This window comes from Electrona antarctica (assembly GCF_951216825.1).
Source record: "Electrona antarctica genome assembly, contig: scaffold_325, whole genome shotgun sequence".
Lineage (NCBI taxonomy): Eukaryota > Metazoa > Chordata > Actinopteri > Myctophiformes > Myctophidae > Electrona > Electrona antarctica.
This window is the reverse complement of record NW_027638726.1, coordinates 119,124-137,289: the sequence shown is the minus strand read 5'-3', so window position 1 is coordinate 137,289 and position 18,166 is coordinate 119,124. Positions and strand designations below refer to the sequence as shown.

At 43.3% G+C, this 18,166-nt stretch overlaps 2 protein-coding genes across 2 annotated transcripts; one reads left to right on the top strand and one right to left on the bottom strand.

Annotated features, from left to right (window-relative positions):
- Positions 1-3,022: 3,022 nt before the first annotated feature.
- LOC306917773 (ankyrin repeat domain-containing protein 22-like) lies at positions 3,023-9,204 on the bottom strand (the record flags this gene model as incomplete). The annotated part of the gene is made up of 4 exons (XM_079530681.1): positions 3,023-3,780; positions 4,733-4,831; positions 6,124-6,201; positions 9,157-9,204. 4 exons carry the CDS (start codon positions 9,202-9,204, stop codon positions 3,703-3,705), a joined length of 303 nt encoding a protein of 100 aa, XP_079386807.1. The 3' UTR covers positions 3,023-3,702.
- A 2,085-nt stretch (positions 9,205-11,289) lies between these two features.
- LOC306917772 (uncharacterized protein) lies at positions 11,290-17,789 on the top strand (the record flags this gene model as incomplete). The annotated part of the gene is made up of 5 exons (XM_079530680.1): positions 11,290-11,563; positions 15,114-15,578; positions 16,304-16,399; positions 17,242-17,335; positions 17,669-17,789. 5 exons carry the CDS (start codon positions 11,290-11,292, stop codon positions 17,787-17,789), a joined length of 1,050 nt encoding a protein of 349 aa, XP_079386806.1.
- Between the last annotated feature and the right edge of the window lie 377 nt (positions 17,790-18,166).

Sequence of the window (18,166 nt, the reverse complement as noted above, 5' to 3'; positions counted from 1 at the left end):
GTAACCAACTAGTTGACCAATACCTCATTACAGTGTAACCAACTAGTTGACCAATACCTCATTACAGTGTAACCAACTAGTTGACCAATACCTCATTACAGTGTTCAATAACCAACTAGTTGACCAATACCTCATTACAGTGTAACCAACTAGTTGACCAATACCTCATTACAGTGTAACCAACTAGTTGACCAATACCTCATTACAGTGTAACCAACTAGTTGACCAATACCTCATTACAGTGTAACCAACTAGTTGACCAATACCTCATTACAGTGTAACCAACTAGTTGACCAATACCTCATTACAGTGTAACCAACTAGTTGACCAATACCTCATTACAGTGTAACCAACTAGTTGACCAATACCTCATTACAGTGTAACCAACTAGTTGACCAATACCTCATTACAGTGTAACCAACTAGTTGACCAATACCTCATTACAGTGTTCAATAACCAACTAGTTGACCAATACCTCATTACAGTGTAACCAACTAGTTGACCAATACCTCATTACAGTGTTTTGTGACTCACCAGTGCACATAACCTAACCATACTGTGGAAATGTAACTAAATCCTGTTAAACTTGTGTTTCAAAAAAGATTTAACTGAATGACTTCAGACCGTTTACTTCCTGTAACTCTGGAAACCTTACACTCCTGAGTGTTTGCCGAGTGTTCACTCTTATATTGCTGAGATGTTCTATATACCAAATTGTTTTATTTCCTTAAACAGAATGTTTTTTTTATTCTACACAATAATTCCACAGATTGTGTCGTCTTGTATAAATCACTAAATATCACATTTTATTGACGTGGATGTCAGTTGGTCTCATCTTTTGCATGGCTGTGCCTTTTAACCCGTTTTGGGCGGGAACCCCTTTTGGTGTTAGCATTATGTTATAATTTAGCTATTGAAAAATAGCAGATCTACAAGCTCATAGCGCGGCACCGAGTGGCACGCTACGAGCTTGTAGGTCTGCTATTTTTGAAAAAACGTGAAAATATTTATTTCAGAAAACGGGAGGATTTAGAAGATTTTCTTTTAAATTTCGAGGTCAGGCCTAGATGGGTTAAAAGTCACAGAACATTTGATCGTTTTACGTGATCTGAATACGTTTATACTTGATATACCAGGTTATTAATTCCATTCATGTATGTGTTGTTGATCAGCACTGTGTAAACTGAGGTGTGGGACTGTCGCTGTGCTGTTTGTCCCTGTGGGTAAATGGTAAATGGTGCATTTATATAGCGCCTTTATCCAAGGCGCTTTACATAGATTGTGCATTACATTCACCCATTCACACACACACACATTCATTCATACACCGATTGCGGCGGAAGCCATGCAAGGTACCAACCAGCACATCGGGAGCAATTTGGGGTTCAGTGTCTTGCCCAAGGACACTTCGACATGTAGCCAGGAGGAGCCGGGATTCGAACCGCCGACCCATGGATCATTGGACGACCTGCTCTACCTCTTGAGCCACAGTCGCCCCTGTGGGGTTTCCATACAAACAGGGTGGTCTGGGAGGAGCCAGGAGAAGACATCGATGTTGTTGTAGCCTGGTTAATAAACCAGACCGAATCAGCCGTTGGCAAAAAAAAGTTGCCTACCAGCGGATTACGGTCTGGCGAGGCTCAGTAGCACGCCTCTTTCCTACAACCGAGAACAGGTCGGACCAATCGGGACACGGTATGCAATATGGGCGGGCTTTGGTACAGTGACGTTCAATGCTTGAGACTTTTGACTGACAGTAGCTCTGACCAATTGCGTCAAAGAGAAAATGTTCCCCGGGAAATGAAATCCAAGTGGAGCCAGCCCAGACTGATATACCGCGACAGTGTTGTGTGATATTAGTCTGGCTTATTAGCCAGGCTAATGTTGTTGTGCAGGGAGCGAACAGGGTGGTCTGGGAGGAACCAGGAGAAGACATTGATGTTGTTGTGCAGGGAGCGAACAGGGTGGTCTGGGAGGAACCAGGAGAAGACATTGATGTTGTTGTGCAGGGAGCGAACAGGGTGGTCTGGGAGGAACCAGGAGAAGACATTGATGTTGTTGTGCAGGGAGTGGTCTGGGAGGAACCAGGAGAAGACATTGATGTTGTTGTGCAGGGAGCGATCTGGGAGGAACCAGGAGAAGACATTGATGTTGTTGTGCAGGGAGCGAAGTTAAGGATTGCACTGATCTTGGTTCTGTACATCAGTGGTTCCCAAACTTGTTCATGTCAAGGACCCCCAAATGTTCCATTTGTACACAGACCCATAGAGGTCCATTTGGTTCCAAACTATCATTTAGCTGGGGACCACCTGGAACTCCCTCAAGGACCCCTGGGGGTCCCCGGACCCACTACTGTACATGATGCTGTCGGGTAGAAACCGTGGTTAGTACGAGTCGAGTCACCACCAGCTGAGCTTACGTCAACGAGGAATCTCAGGAACGCAATGTGTTGACACCTGGGCATATTGGTATATTGGTATATACACCTATGGTATATTAGCAGCGACATTGCCTTCATATGTAGTTTCAAGGCTTTTGCGGCCACATTAATTCCATTTTCTCCAGAAACTGGCTGTGTCAAATATGAATGGAAATCATTAACGACGCACAGCCACTCCCCTGACAGAAAGGATGACACTGCCATAAGATTAAATATAAAATAGGGCGTCAATTTCTGAAGGAAAAAAAAAGATGGAGCTAAAGGTTTCTGCCCGACAGCAATGTTAGATATTACACAGTCCTCCCCTTTCATATTCTTATTTCTGAAAAGTGCTTAACATCTGTATCACTGAAAAACAACTTCATATGTTTGTTTTTAGTGTCTTCCCTGTACTGTAATCTTTATCAAAAAAAGAAAGATGTGATGCAACCATTTAGGATGATCGGCTAAAATCATTTTGTACCGTTTGTACTGCTTTGTAACTAATTAATTTAACTTTCAAACACCTGTGTCTGTGTGGATTTATCCCTTTGTTAGTATTTAAATAACCGAGTTTCAGAATTTAGTTTTCATTCTGTTCTTTTATTCACGTCGGGTAGAAGTGCTACTTTTAGACTTCATTCAATCAAATCATACAAAGAAGCATATCTTTCTATAGAATAACCTTCAAAACAACAAACAAATGTACAAAGCATGTAACACACACCAACATAAAAAAAAACATTGAAAAGAAATGTATAAATATTAATATATACACTTTAAAGTGTATTGTTTAAGATGGCCGGAACGTTACTAGTGTTAGAATTAACTGTCCTGTTCTCATTTATTTCTATCAGTCTTTATATAGATACTACAGACCTGTCTGTCTGTTTATATCTGTCTGGCTGCCTGTTATTGCATCTAATGAAAAGGTTATCTTTGAAAGACAAAGAAAAGGTCCCGCACACTGTCAAGACACTTGCCAAAAAAAGAAAAGTGTCTGTCCTGACTAAGGTCTAAGCGACCGAAACGTCGACCTAATAAAGAGCAAAACATTTTTTGTCGAGTGTCTGACAGTGTGCGGGACCTTTTCTTTGTCTTTCAAAGATACCCTTTTCATTATATGCTCTATTGCCCTACACACCTGTCACCAGCCTTTTGACGTGTGCATCAGCCTTTTGCTATAACGTTATTGCATCTCAACATCTGTCTGTCTACCTGTCTGTCATTTATTCCACCTGTATGTGATTGTCAGTCAATCTGTCTGTCTGTCTGTCTGTCTGTCAGTTGGTCTTTCTCAGCATGTAGACGATCTTGTGAAACTTCAGCCTGGTGGCGACATCCAGTGCCGTCTCCCCACACTAGAGGCAGAGACAGAGACAGGACAGACATGTCATGTCATCAACTAGAGACAGAGACAGGACAGACATGTCATATCATGTTGCATAAGAACAGTTCTAAACACAGTCTTTCCTAAGCCAACTTCTTTGTTAAAGGAATACACTTCAAAGGACAGTCCATGCCAAGAATGACAATGTAATGTAATTTTAAAAATCGTGGCAGGTGACCACAAGGTGGCACTATTTAGCTATTAATAGGGTTATAGTTTTAAACTTGATCATACTGAAGAGTGTAGTTGGGTCTCTTGAAAGGCACTTCAAATGCAATTCATGTTAGGGTTCAAAGGTGACACGGAGGCCCTCCAGAACAACTCAAGAAGCACCTCACTCAAACCAAGGTTATTTTACACGGTACTTAATTCATGATACTATGAATTGAAAACACATGAACATGATGCTACTCTGAACAGCGACACGTTACAACGCTGGTGAGTAGAAGACTGTAATAAAATATAACTGCTGTTCTTACTGTACAGTAGCCTATTCTAGACAGTAACAGGATAGGTGGGGGCACCAAGGAAGAGCGGGCACCTCTGTGTTAAATTGGCATTTTTTCCCCCAAAATGTATATATCAAATATTTGGAAAATGTTTTTAAGTAAGAGTAAAAAATACTTGATCAGAACATGCTTAAACGTTCGACAATTAAGGCCTACGTTTTCAAACTCATTTTGGGGCATACACAAGACGTTGAAGGATAAAATTAGTCTGATCATGATGTACTGTGCATACTCACATCATGTATACTTTATGTATTTGACTTTTTTCTTTTTTTTACATTTTGGACAAAATAGCCAATTCTTCTTTGCGGTGCCCAGATGTCCCTAGATATACTATACTAGTGCCCACCTATCCTGTATCCATAGTTATTGGTGTACTGTTGAACGGCGTGTGTACCGTACGTCCGTACGTACGTTGTTTTGGATTTCCATATCAGGGTTCTTGTCCAGCAGCAGAGGAAGCAGTCGTTCACTCTTCCTCTGACACACATAGTGGAGGGCTGTGTTACCTTTCTGCAACAATACACACACAGTGGAGGGTTGTGTTACCTTTCTGCAACAATACACACACATAGTGGAGGGCTGTGTTACCTTTCTGCAACAATACACACATTGTGGAGGGCTGTGTTACCTTTCTGCAACAATACACACACAGTGGAGGGTTGTGTTACCTTTCTGCAACAATACACACACATAGTGGAGGGCTGTGTTACCTTTCTGCAACAATACACACACATAGTGGAGGGCTGTGTTACCTTTCTGCAACAATACACACACAGTGGAGGGCTGTGTTACCTTTCTGTAACAATACACACACAGTGGAGGGTTGTGTTACCTTTCTGCAACAATACACACACATAGTGGAGGGCTGTGTTACCTTTCTGCAACAATACACACATAGTGGAGGGCTGTGTTACCTTTCTGCAACAATACACACACAGTGGAGGGTTGTGTTACCTTTCTGCAACAATACACACACATAGTGGAGGGCTGTGTTACCTTTCTGCAACAATACACACACATAGTGGAGGGCTGTGTTACCTTTCTGCAACAATACACACACAGTGGAGGGCTGTGTTACCTTTCTGTAACAATACACACACAGTGGAGGGTTGTGTTACCTTTCTGTAACAATACACACACAGTGGAGGGTTGTGTTACCTTTCTGTAACAATACACACACAGTGGAGGGCTGCGTTACCTTTCTGTAACAATACACACACAGTGGAGGGCTGTGTTACCTTTCTGTAACAATACACACAGTGGAGGGCTGTTACCTTTCTGCAACAATACACACACATAGTGGAGGGCTGTGTTACCTTTCTGTAACAATACACACATAGTGGAGGGCTGTTACCTTTCTGCAACAATACACACACAGCACATTTATAAATACTGAACATCAGTGGTTCTCAACCCATTTTGACCTGAGATCAGATTCTAAAAATGTCTTCTACATCCTGACAGTTTTCTGAAAAAGCTATGTTTCTATGTCAGTCGTTCTTCGATGTTTCAAAAATAGCAGACCTACAAGCTCATAGCGCGCCACTCGGTGGCGTGCTATGAGCTTGTAGATCTGCTATTTTTCAATAGCTAAAGCATAACATAATGCTAACACCAAAAAGGGGTTCCCGCCCAGAATGGGTTAAAGTGGGGTCCAACCAAATACGTATATCGATTTGGGCGTCCTTGACTTGAAAAGGTTTGAGAACCACTGTATAGTTACCGTAGTAGAATGTTCAGAATAGTGGATCGAGTGATAAATATATGGATATAAATTATGTGGAAGGTTCTGGTAGTCTTACGTAGTCCACAGCGTTGATGTCCACCTCAGAACTCAACACCAGCTTCAGAAGATTCACGTTCTTCCTCTGCTTCTCCTCCTACGCACGCGCGCACACACACACACACACGCACGCACACACACACACACACACACATGTGCATTATAATCTGTTACTTATTGTCTCCACCAGGCCGAAGGCATGGGGAGAGAGTATGTTTTGCACTCCGTCCGTGTGTCCGTCCGTCCGTGTGTGTGTCCGTCCGTCCTTCCTTCCGTCCGTCTGTGTACAGCTAATCTCCGGCACCGTTAACCCGGCCGATGCCAAACTTTGCACACACACTCCCTGGATGCCAACGATGAACCTCTGCCCCACATTTTCCAGAACGGCCTGTTATAGCGCCACCATGAGGCAGCTTTTCACATTTATTACCTAAAACTGCACCAATCTGCGTGAAACGTTGCATGCACACTCCCTAGAGGCCAAGGACAAACCTTTGACCTGCATTTTCCGCATCTGCCTTTTATAGCGCCACCAGGAGGCCGACTTTTGTAAAACACATTTTTTTCTATTACTCCTCCAGATTCTGTCCAAAAATCTCACAAATCGTTACACAGTATCTCTATGGTCATGTGCTCAAGTCGGATCTGTCTGATATTTCATATTCCATCCTAATTGGCTATAATTGGCTTTCACAGTTTGCCCCGTTTTGAACAATAGCCTCAAATCATGAACGCAGCATGCAATTTACGTGAAATCTTTCACACATTTTCTTACTAGGCTGAGGAATATATCCCACCCTTTTCACATTGGCCTGTTATAGCGCCACCAACAGGTAGATTTTTGCAAAACACATTTTTGGAACAAAATGCCTCAAATCATCCAATTGCCATCAAAGGCGTATGAAGACATGGCTACAGAAATACATGATCTCTGTAGTCATGTGATCAAGACGAGTCTGTTGGATTTCTCAGATTGTACACTGATTGGCTAACATTGCCTTCCAAAGTTTTCAGGAGTGGCCCGTTTTGTACAAAATGCTGCACATGTCCTGCTCATCCAGAATTCTATCCTCAGAGATGCTATGAGTGATCTGGCTCTCCTCAACAAAATGAAGAAAATTGTTGCAAAAACAAATAACAAAAAACATCCTCCTAAACATTTTGCCAAACATCACACACACTCCTATCCTCCTGGTGGAGACCTGTGCCCGGAAGGGCACTTTTTCTAGTTATAATCTGTTTTGTTATAATCTCATTATAATGTGTTCTATAATTTTTATCCCACGATTTTGTAACCCATTTTTCACCCCTGTGTCAATTATCTAATGTGATCCTGGGCTCTACACACCCTCCGCCAGCCTAGTCCCCATATATGGGGGACATGGGGAGAGCAACGGACTTGAACTCATGCTTCCTTCATGCCTGAGTGTCCAAGTTGCTCCTTTACACCTGACAGGGGGGAGTTTCCCTGGTTGGACGTAGCGCGTGGAAGGAACACGTTATTCCAACCAGTTCCTTTCCCCTCCATCAGGCGCCCCGGTTGGCCAGGGGGAGGCAGTTTAGAGACCAGGATTACTGCATGTTTTTTGTGAGGGTACCTACCCTAGGGGACACGGGGAGAACATGCAAACTCCACACAGAAAGGCCCTTTCGCCAACCCCGCCTCGGGTATGGGCACTGATGACGCGGAGGAGGAAACACGCCGCAAGCACCCACAGCGTCCCGAGCGGGAATCGAACCCAGGACCTTCTAGCTGTTAGGCGACAGCACTACCAACTGTGCCACCGTTCCCCCCGTTATAATGCGTTCTAAAATCTTTTTCTCCTATTCTAATCTGTTTTTGAGGGCCCCTCCAATGCATGGCTTTTGAAGATATGATGGCAGCCAAGTCCATGGGATTTTTAATGTTTGTTCAGAGCACTTATGACGTAAATCGTTTGCCAACCCAGTCTATGGACTTTGAGGATAACATTGCAATGTTTGTTTAGAGCCCTTTACAGAGCCCTTTAGAGCCAGCGCGACTTTAACCCATTTTGCTATTGAAAAATACAAGCTCATAGCACGCCACCGAGTGGCGTGCTATTTTTTTTAAATCGTGAAAGTTTAAATTTTGAGGTCAGGCCTAAATGGGTTAATGTTTGTTTAGGGTACTAAATGGGTTAATGTTTGTTTAGGGTACTAAATGGGTTAATGTTTGTTTAGGGTACTAAATGGGTTAATGTTTGTTTAGGGTACTAAATGGGTTAATGTTTGTTTAGGGTACTAAATGGGTTGATGTTTGTTTAGGGTACTAAATGGGTTAATGTTTGTTTAGGGTACTAAATGGGTTAATGTTTGTTTAGGGTACTAAATGGGTTAATGTTTGTTTAGGGTACTAAATGGGTTAATGTTTGTTTAGGGTACTAAATGGGTTAATGTTTGTTTAGGGTACTAAATGGGTTAATGTTTGTTTAGGGTACTAAATGGGTTAATGTTTGTTTAGGATACTAAATGGGTTAATGTTTGTTTAGGGTACTAAATGGGTTAATGTTTGTTTAGGGTACTAAATGGGTTAATGTTTGTTTAGGGTACTAAATGGGTTAATGTTTGTTTAGGGTACTAAATGGGTTAATGTTTGTTTAGGGTACTAAATGGGTTAATGTTTGTTTATGGTACTAAATTGGTTAATGTTTGTTTAGGGTACTAAATGGGTTAATGTTTGTTTAGGGTACTAAATGGGTTAATGTTTGTTTAGGGTACTAAATGGGTTAATGTTTGTTTAGGGTACTAAATGGGTTAATGTTTGTTTAGGGTACTAAATGGGTTAATGTTTGTTTAGGGTACTAAATGGGTTAATGTTTGTTTAGGGTACTAAATGGGTTAATGTTTGTTTAGGGTACTAAATGGGTTAATGTTTGTTTAGGGTACTAAATGGGTTAATGTTTGTTTAGGGTACTAAATGGGTTAATGTTTGTTTAGGGTACTAAATGGGTTAATGTTTGTTTAGGGTATTAAATGACGACGTAAGACACCATGTGGCCGATATAAATACAGTTGGCCCCTCACTTCACACAAGTGTGATTTTTATCCTCCGTTCTTCTATCCCAGGGGTGGGCCACATGTTGCCCCCACCTTCACAGAATACAGATATTGTATTGATTTCAGCTGTTACAATTCCAAACCCGCTTTAATTACTTCATGACTACTATTAATAAATGACTATAGTACAAGGGGCATTCCACTCATTTTCAACATTTTACTATGTCATTAATATACCTTAGAGCTGTTGTGTGGAAATAATAAGAAAGTCCCCCCATTCTGTGTTTCCTAGAACTGTAATTATGAAAAAAATCATTAACATGGTGAAACACATCTTGATGACATCATCAAGATGTGTTTCACCATGTTAATGATCTTTTTCAGACCTCTAGTTCTAGGAAACACAGAATGGGGGGACTTTTTATTATTTCCACACAACAGCTCTAAGGTATATTAATGACATAGTAAAATGTTGAAAATGAGTGGAATGCCCCTTTAATGACTAGTGTTCAAATGTTATTGTCTTTTTGTGTCCAACGTAGTTATGTTAACAGTTCATAAAGTTAACATAACTATAACTAAATGCATTTGAAATTCAAGGTTACTTTTCAGGATTCCAATTAAAAAATAGCAAAACATTATTCAGGTTTTCAATTAAAATATAGCAAAAATAGCTGATCAAAACGCGTCGCATTGCAACGCGTTTTGAGCTTGTAGATCGGCTATTTTTGCTACGACAGTAATATGCACTGTGGCCCTCTGGAGTGAGTGTGGAAATATAGTGGCCCTCTGGGGTGAGTGTGGAAATATAGTGGCCCTCTGGGGTGAGTGTGGAAATATAGTGGGCCTCTGGGGTGAGTGTGGAAATATAGTGGGCCTCTGGGGTGAGTGTGGAAATATAGTGGCCCTCTGGAGTGAGTGTGGAAATATAGTGGCCCTCTGGAGTGAGTGTGGAAATATAGTGGGCCTCTGGAGTGAGTGTGGAAATATAGTGGCCCTCTGGAGTGAGTGTGGAAATATAGTGGCCCTCTGGAGTGAGTGTGGAAATATAGTGGGCCTCTGGGGTGAGTGTGGAAATATAGTGGGCCTCTGGAGTGATTGTGGAAATATAGTGGCCCTCTGGGGTGAGTGTGGAAATATAGTGGGCCTCTGGAGTGAGTGTGGAAATATAGTGGGCCTCTGGAGTGAGTGTGGAAATATAGTGGGCCTCTGGGGTGAGTGACTACAGAAGTAAAGAGTAGGCTACAGTCAGTGACTACAGAAGTAGAGTAGGCTACAGTCAGTGACTACAGAAGTAAAGAGTAGGCTACAGTCAGTGACTACAGAGTAGGCTACAGTCAGTGACTACAGAAGTAAAGGGTAGGCTACAGTCAGTGACTACAGAAGTAAAGAGTAGGCTACAGTCAGTGACTACAGAAGTAAAGAGTAGGCTACAGTCAGTGACTACAGAAGTGAAAGAGTAGGCTACAGTCAGTGACTACAGAAGTAGAGTAGGCTACAGTCAGTGACTACAGAAGTAGAGTAGGCTACAGTCAGTGACTACAGAAGTAAAGAGTAGGCTACAGTCAGTGACTACAGTAGGCTACAGTCAGTGACTACAGAAGTGTGGGAATTCAGGAAATAAGCGGCAGCTTCACAACTAATCTGTGGAGGAAAAAGGGTGTAAAAAACATTTGACTATACTCTTAAAAAGTTAAAAAAAAAGTTTAAAAAAAAAAGTCCACACCAAAACTAAAGGAAAACCACAGATATCTTTGGGATCTCTTTCAGAGCGATTTGATTCGATCGACATTCGACAGTAACACTGACGGCCAATCAAAATCATTTGACATGTTTAGAGAACGTTCTTGTTGATCAGTGTGAATGATCACATTTATTATCATAATTTTTGAGCAGTGCCATTAACTGCGTATTGGTTGGAAGAGGGGAATTATATAGAAGATATAGATTTTCGGTTGATCCAAGATTTGGGTACGTCACAAGGTGGCGGTAATGCACCAAAAACTGGTTGCCATGGTTGCCATCTGCCGTAAAACAAAAAGAAGAAGCTGCTGCTATTGCGCATGCTTGAACCACCCACGTTGTCGTCACGTGCATGCGTGTGTTGTTTTTCATGGCGGCGAGGAACAAATCAGCGTGGTGAAAAATGTCTTACAAACGAGGTAAAATGCGTCCAACGGAGTCTCTAAGGCTGAGGCTGTCGATAAATGAGCACCTGACGTCGGTGGGAGAGGAGATATTGTGTGTTTTGGATGAACAGCAGAGTGATGTTGGTCAGCTGAAGCTTGTCGGAGTGTTTGTGTTGGAGCGCCTCAGCACTGCTGCAGGATTCATGTTCAGCCTCTTCCAGAGAGAGATGGAGACACTGGAAACTCTGCTGGGGAGACAAGACAAACTTCTGGACGTCCTTTTACAGCCACAAGTCATATTATACAAACCAGGTATGTTAAGCTCCCACGACCCCCTTTTTCCCTCACTGTATATGTTTCTTTTCCCTCATAGAGAAAAATATTCTCTATGAGGCAGTTCTCTGGGCAATATCGGTAGAGGGCGCAGCGGAGTAACTAAAAGTATTTTTTTCCCGGTGGAAACAAAATTCCCTTTTGGCCAAAAAGTACAGTTTATACGTGTGGTGGGGGGCTCAGAGTGCGTCCACTAAGGAAAGTAGGCTTTCTATTGACACAACCTGTCTTTGTATTGGTGAGTAGGTCAAACGTTCGTGAGATTTCCACTAAAGAGGAGAGGCTGGTCCCATAGCCTTATACTGCAGGGCAGAATCGTAGAAGCAGTAGAAGGCTATGGACCAGAGCTAGTGGACCCTCTTGTAAACAAGTGTAATGATTGGGGTCGTCCACTCACAGTTAACAGCCTATGTATTGAGTTTGTGCTTGAAATGTACTGTAATTCTGCAAATTGTTAATAAATATTTCAATCAATCAATCAAAAGCTGACAATCAACAAATATAGGAGAATAAATGTGAGTGGGTGACAAATTATATTATCACACGAAAAGATTAAATTTCCTACCTAGGTTCCATCCTGGAGAGAAATCTTTACGGTGATAAAATGGCCACCAACGTAATAAAAAAAAATCACACCCGTGTGAACTGAGTGGTGCAAGGTCTTATATAGTCTGATCAGCTATGTCAGTGACGTCACATACTAACCATAGCAACCATGCTCACCCGTACAGGCACAAACACACACGGGTACTAACAAAGCCAGTTGTTGGAGTGGTTTGCACCACTCAAAAAGTCAACCAAAGAATCCTATACAGGATCTCCTCACTGGTCGACAAAAACACCTTGAAGACCCTAACGGGAGCCCTCGTACAAGGTTTCTTCGACTATGCATGCACCTCTTGGTACCACAGCACCTCAAAAGGCCCTTAAAAGAAGGCTCCAGGCCTGGGCCATGGCTCAGTGGTCCAGGCACCTTGGCTGGTAATCCAGTCTGGCAGTGTGCCGCGGGTTCGACTCCCGATCCCGACGGTCTTTACTGCATGTCTTCCCCCCATCTCTCTCCCCATTTCCTGTCAGCCTACTGTCTGTCCCTCCATAAAAAATATAAAATAAAGGCGAAAGCCACAAAAAAAAACATAAAAAAAACAAGGCTCCAGACTTCCCAAAACGAACTGGCCAGGCTACTATTTGGCCTCACCCCCCCAACCCACCGAACCCCTGCCCACTTTGACAGGCTGGAATGGCTTAGGGTTGATGACAGAGTACAGCATCTTGCAATGGGTCTGGTCCACAAGATTCGATACACCACCAAGATACCCATATACCTGTCTAAATACTTGCATACATCTTATATACAATTGAAAAGGTGTCCCCAGGAGGTGTCCCCAGGACAGGAACAAAAGGCACCAGCTACTACGTCACTGACACACTGCAACACACACTGCAACAACCCACTAAACACACTAACACGTCACAGACTTACCCTCCGCGTCGTTCGTTCCCTATCTCCTCATGTCGCGCCGCACGGCCCCACTCACCAACACCCGCGTAAAAACTGTCATTGCACTTCCACTAAAGCCGCCTCCCGTCCACACTCACAAACAACATCAATATCAATAATAAACACAAACACGCCACAAGCACCGACACCCCCGCCTAATTTGTTGCCAGGTCTATGACAACAAGCCCAGAAAAAATGCCATTCAACACGCTACTTACAACTCGCTTACAATTCGCGGACCTGGCAACACTGCATCCTGTTTTCCCATTGGCTACGGTTGCTACAACACGCATTTGCACTGCATCTTGGGAGCAACACAGCTTAATGTAGGGGTCACCGATTGCTGTGCTACATCCCCCTCATGTTCTCACCACCCCGTTCGGCTACGCCACACACACTAACCTACACAATTCTCCACATGCAACACAGGGCCCTTATTGGCTAGCCCCCTCACATGGCGATCCCTACGCAACAAAACACAGGCCAGCCACACACACACACCCACCCACACACACACACACAACGCCCACGTTCGGAAATATCGCACTGAGCGCACTGTGCAAACCTGCCGTGGTACAAGCGGGACAAACCGACGCGCATACATGGACACGAACAACAACAACAACAACACTACACGCACACGCGCGCGCTGCAACAACACACAGCTACGTACAGTGTGTGTGTGTGTGTGTGTGCGTGCGTGGGGGGGAATTTGGATCGCCTCGCGATGCAGCGAAAATGCCACTACACTACACAGGGCTCGACAGTGCGACTAGGTACTCGCATTTGCGCCTTACAACATCACCGTGCGCGCTGTAACATTCACTTTGTACCACCGGTGCGACTACACAATCCGAACTTTACAGCTACACGTTGCGCAGTTTACATCCAAAAGAATGTGTCACTCTCTCGGTTCTGCACCGCTGCTGGAGAAGTATAGCACTGTCGCAGGCCGCGCAACTAATCCCCCCCCCCCCCCCCCACACACCCCAGAGACGGAGGAGAGAGAAGAGAGCGAGAGAGACAGAGAGCACACACGTGAGTCCTGCAAATTATATTGACCCAATATTAATTTGTACAACCTAGCAAAGCATAAGATATGATGGTTTGGAGAATAGGCTGGTCTCTCTTTTTACAAGACATAAGCCATTGCATACAGGTTCTCAACCTTTTTAATTTCAAGGACCCCCATAACTCTGAGAGTAAAACCAAATGGACCCATAAGAGTCCCATTTGATTCCATTTGTACAGTATCAGAGTTAAACGTTATAAAAGAGTCCATTTGGTTCCATTTGTACACTCTCAGAGTTACAGACCTGTAGGGTCCACTTGGTTCCATTTGTACACTCTCAGAGTTACAGACCTATAATGGGTCCATTTGGAACCCCCTCAAGGAACCACGAGGGTCCCTGGATCACACCTTTGACAGCCACTGCTTTACATCTATACATAACTAATATAGAGCATATTTGATCCATTTATTGTTATGGATAAGAACAACAACACTACACGCGCGCGCGCGCGCACGCGCTGCAACACAAAACAGCTGCATAAAACGCGTGTCACTGTGGACTTCTGTATCTGTGGACTTCTGTATCGCAACGCGGGGCAACGCAACTCTGGGATGAGCGGGCCGAAGGCCCGCGAAATTCTAGTACAAATACAATTAGAAACTGGCCCCCGTAAAACCTGAATCCCCCACCCACCCCTTTTCCCCCTCACTATGTTTTTTTTACCTCCTCTATGATGATTTCCTGTTTTTGGCTATATAGAGTATATTTGTACGTCTCTAATTATGATGAATTGAACATGGTGGGCCCTATTGTAAACAAGTGTAATACTTTATGGTGTCGTCCACAGTTAACAGTTTTGTATTGAGATGTGCTTGAAATGTACTGTAATTCTCCAATGATCTGTTAATAAATGCATCAATCAATCAAAGAATAAAATGTCATACATTTAGAAAAGCACTTTGAGTTGTTGTGCTAGCTCTTCTCTCCTCCTTGTGTCTGTGTGTAATGTGTAAAGAGGGTTCCCCTGAACATGAGCTCATGTTCAGGGCCCAGGAGTGGAGCTCCAGTCTGCTCCAGGAGGAACCACAACATGAGGAGAGGAGGTCCAGTCTGGTCCAGGAGGAACCACAGCCCTCACAACATGAGGAGAGGAGGTCCAGTCTGGTCCAGGAGGAACCACAACCCTCACAACATGAGGAGAGGAGGTCCAGTCTGGTCCAGGAGGAACCACAACTCTCACAACATGAGGAGAGGAGGTCCAGTCTGGTCCAGGAGGAACCACAGCCCTCACAACATGAGGAGAGGAGGTCCAGTCTGGTCCAGGAGGAACCACAACCCTCACAACATGAGGAGAGGAGGTCCAGTCTGGTCCAGGAGGAACCACAACCTCCACACATTGAAGAGGACAACATGGAAGAGGAGGCTGATGTGTCAACATTGACATTACTACGTGGGAGGACAAGGTGCCACTCTCTCCCAGGTAAAATAAAATAAATAAAAATAAGCATCACACTAATTAACCCATTCTGGACAGGAACCCCTTTTGGTGTTTTAAGCATTCGGTTATACTTTAGCTATTGAAAAATAGCAGATCTACAAGCTCATAGCGCTATGAGCTTGTAGATCTGCTATTTTTTGAAAAATCTTTGTATTCTTTCAGAGCAGACATTTTTAACTCCAATCTTTGCTTCTGGGGGCTCCCTGCCATATTTTCAGATGGGGGTCGGTGGCCAATAACATCATTTTTGGGGTCCTTGACATAAAATAGTTTGAGCAACACTGATATACTGTAGAAACATAGGTTTTTGATGAGACGAGTAACAGTCTCAAAATTTTAAATAATTCTTCTAAATCCTCCAGTTTTCTGAAATAAATATTTTCACGATTTTTCAAAAATAGCAGACCTACAAGCTCCTTGTAGACCTACAAGCTTGTAGATCTGCTATTTTTCAATAGCTAAAGCATAACATAATGCTAACACCAAAAGGGGTTCCCGCCCAGAATGGGTTAAGAGGACGAATGTTTGTGCTATCTGGTGATGCGTGAACATACACGTGCTCGGGTGGGTGCCAGAATGTAGGGTGCTATTGATGATTATACATTATTATCTGCAGCTATTCTTATCACACCATATAGCACAAGATGACACTATTATACAATTATAGCCAGGCTATCAATTCACTTCAATTCCTTCCTTCATTCCAGGCCAGTGTGTGGAGTCCAGCCTGCAGGTGACCATGAGTTCTCCACAACCAGCCTGCACTGGACAGGAACAGGAGCCTGACGACCACCTGGAAACCAGTACGTTTTATTCTAATTATTTCAATTATTGTTTATAGCAAAGGTTTATAACTATTGTAATGGTGCATTTAGACAGATGCAGGGCGGCTGTGGCTCAGGAGGTAGAGCAGGTCGTCCAATGATCCATGGGTCGGCGGTTCGAATCCCGGCTCCTCCTGTCTACATGTCGAAGTGTCCTTGGGCAAGACACTGAACCCCAAATTGCTCCCGATGTGCTGGTTGGTACCTTGCATGGCTTCCGCTGCCATCGGTGTATGAATGTGTGTGTGAATGGGTGAATGTAATGCACAATCTATGTAAAGCGCCTTGGATAAAGGCGCTATATAAATGCACCATTTACCATTTACCATGTAAATACTAGGTTTTCAATGTAATGAGTCCCGGGATGCAGAGATGGTCTTTTAGATAAGTTGACTGTGTATATCAGGGGTTCCCAAAGTGGGGTCCGGGGACCCCCAGGGGTCCTTGAGGCAGTCGGCTAAATGATAGTTTGGAACCAAATGGACCCTTATGGGTCTGTAACTTATGGGTCTGTAACTAATCAAAGATGACCTCTCTACTTCTATTGCTTTTTAAATATCAATCTGATCATGTTAAAGTTAAAACGTTCTTTTCGATGCCGTGTCCCGCACCGAAAAGAGCCGATCTACAAGGTCGCGATGTGTCCGATCACGATGCCTTGTGAGTTTGTAAGTTGGCTCCACATTTCCAATCCTTATCGATTGGATAGTGGCTGCAAAACATGCACATTGCATTCACATTCAACAGTGTAAAGTAATTTAGACGATCATTTTACCTAGCCTGGCTTTAGCCAGACTGATTCACTCTCCCTTCCTCCCCAGTGGAGGAGACGTCTGTTAATCCACGTTGTGTGTCTGGCCAAGGCCAGGATGGATGTTTGTCGCAGAGGCGTACGTTGCCTGTGGAGCAGACACAGTCTGCAGATCTGCACCTCATCTTTCTATGGTTTTATTACTGTACCCATAATATTTTCACACAGATCATTTCATCCTTTGTGGGAAGGATATGGCTACTGCGTAAATTGTGTGTCTTCTCCTAACATCTTGATTAACAGTTTGACTGCGGGATTAATTAATCGCAGTCCACCATTGACTGCATAGTTTTTCAATGTCCTTTGAAGAAGCATCCGGCCGTTATCGTCGATCGTCGATTGTTTGTAATGGTTCTGAAAAAAAACCCAACAAGCAGCCAGGAAGAGGCAAGCACGTGCGGAGCCTGGACTCTCATAAAGTTTGCATTGCGCCTCAGTTTCCCAGAAGTCTTTGCAAGCCAGTGCGACGAATATTTTCCGGTGATGTCATCCGAACGCGTCACCTATCCCACAATGTTCGATGGAAACCCCGTCTTAAAAACGCGAATTAAACAATGAAAGCATTACTCGTGAACGGGAGGGAATCAGTTAACTCTTCTAACTCGTGAATGGGAGGGAATGTAGAAAGCCTTGCTTCCCTTTTGCTTTATCCTGTTCTAGTTAGTTAGTTACTTTATTGACAAATGTATAAAACATTGGGTCCAACAATAATAAAAATCCCATGAATCAAAAACTTTAAAAGGTACAATACATTAAAATATACAATACACAATAAAGAATCCCTTTACAACAGGAGCTTTCTATTGCTCCACTAGTGACAGGCAGGCATGTAGCATACGCAATGTCTCTCTGTTAGTGCCCACAAAGAGTGAGCTCAAATCAATACCCTCATGTCCATATTTCGCTCTGATATTTTGTGTGAGGGGACACACCAG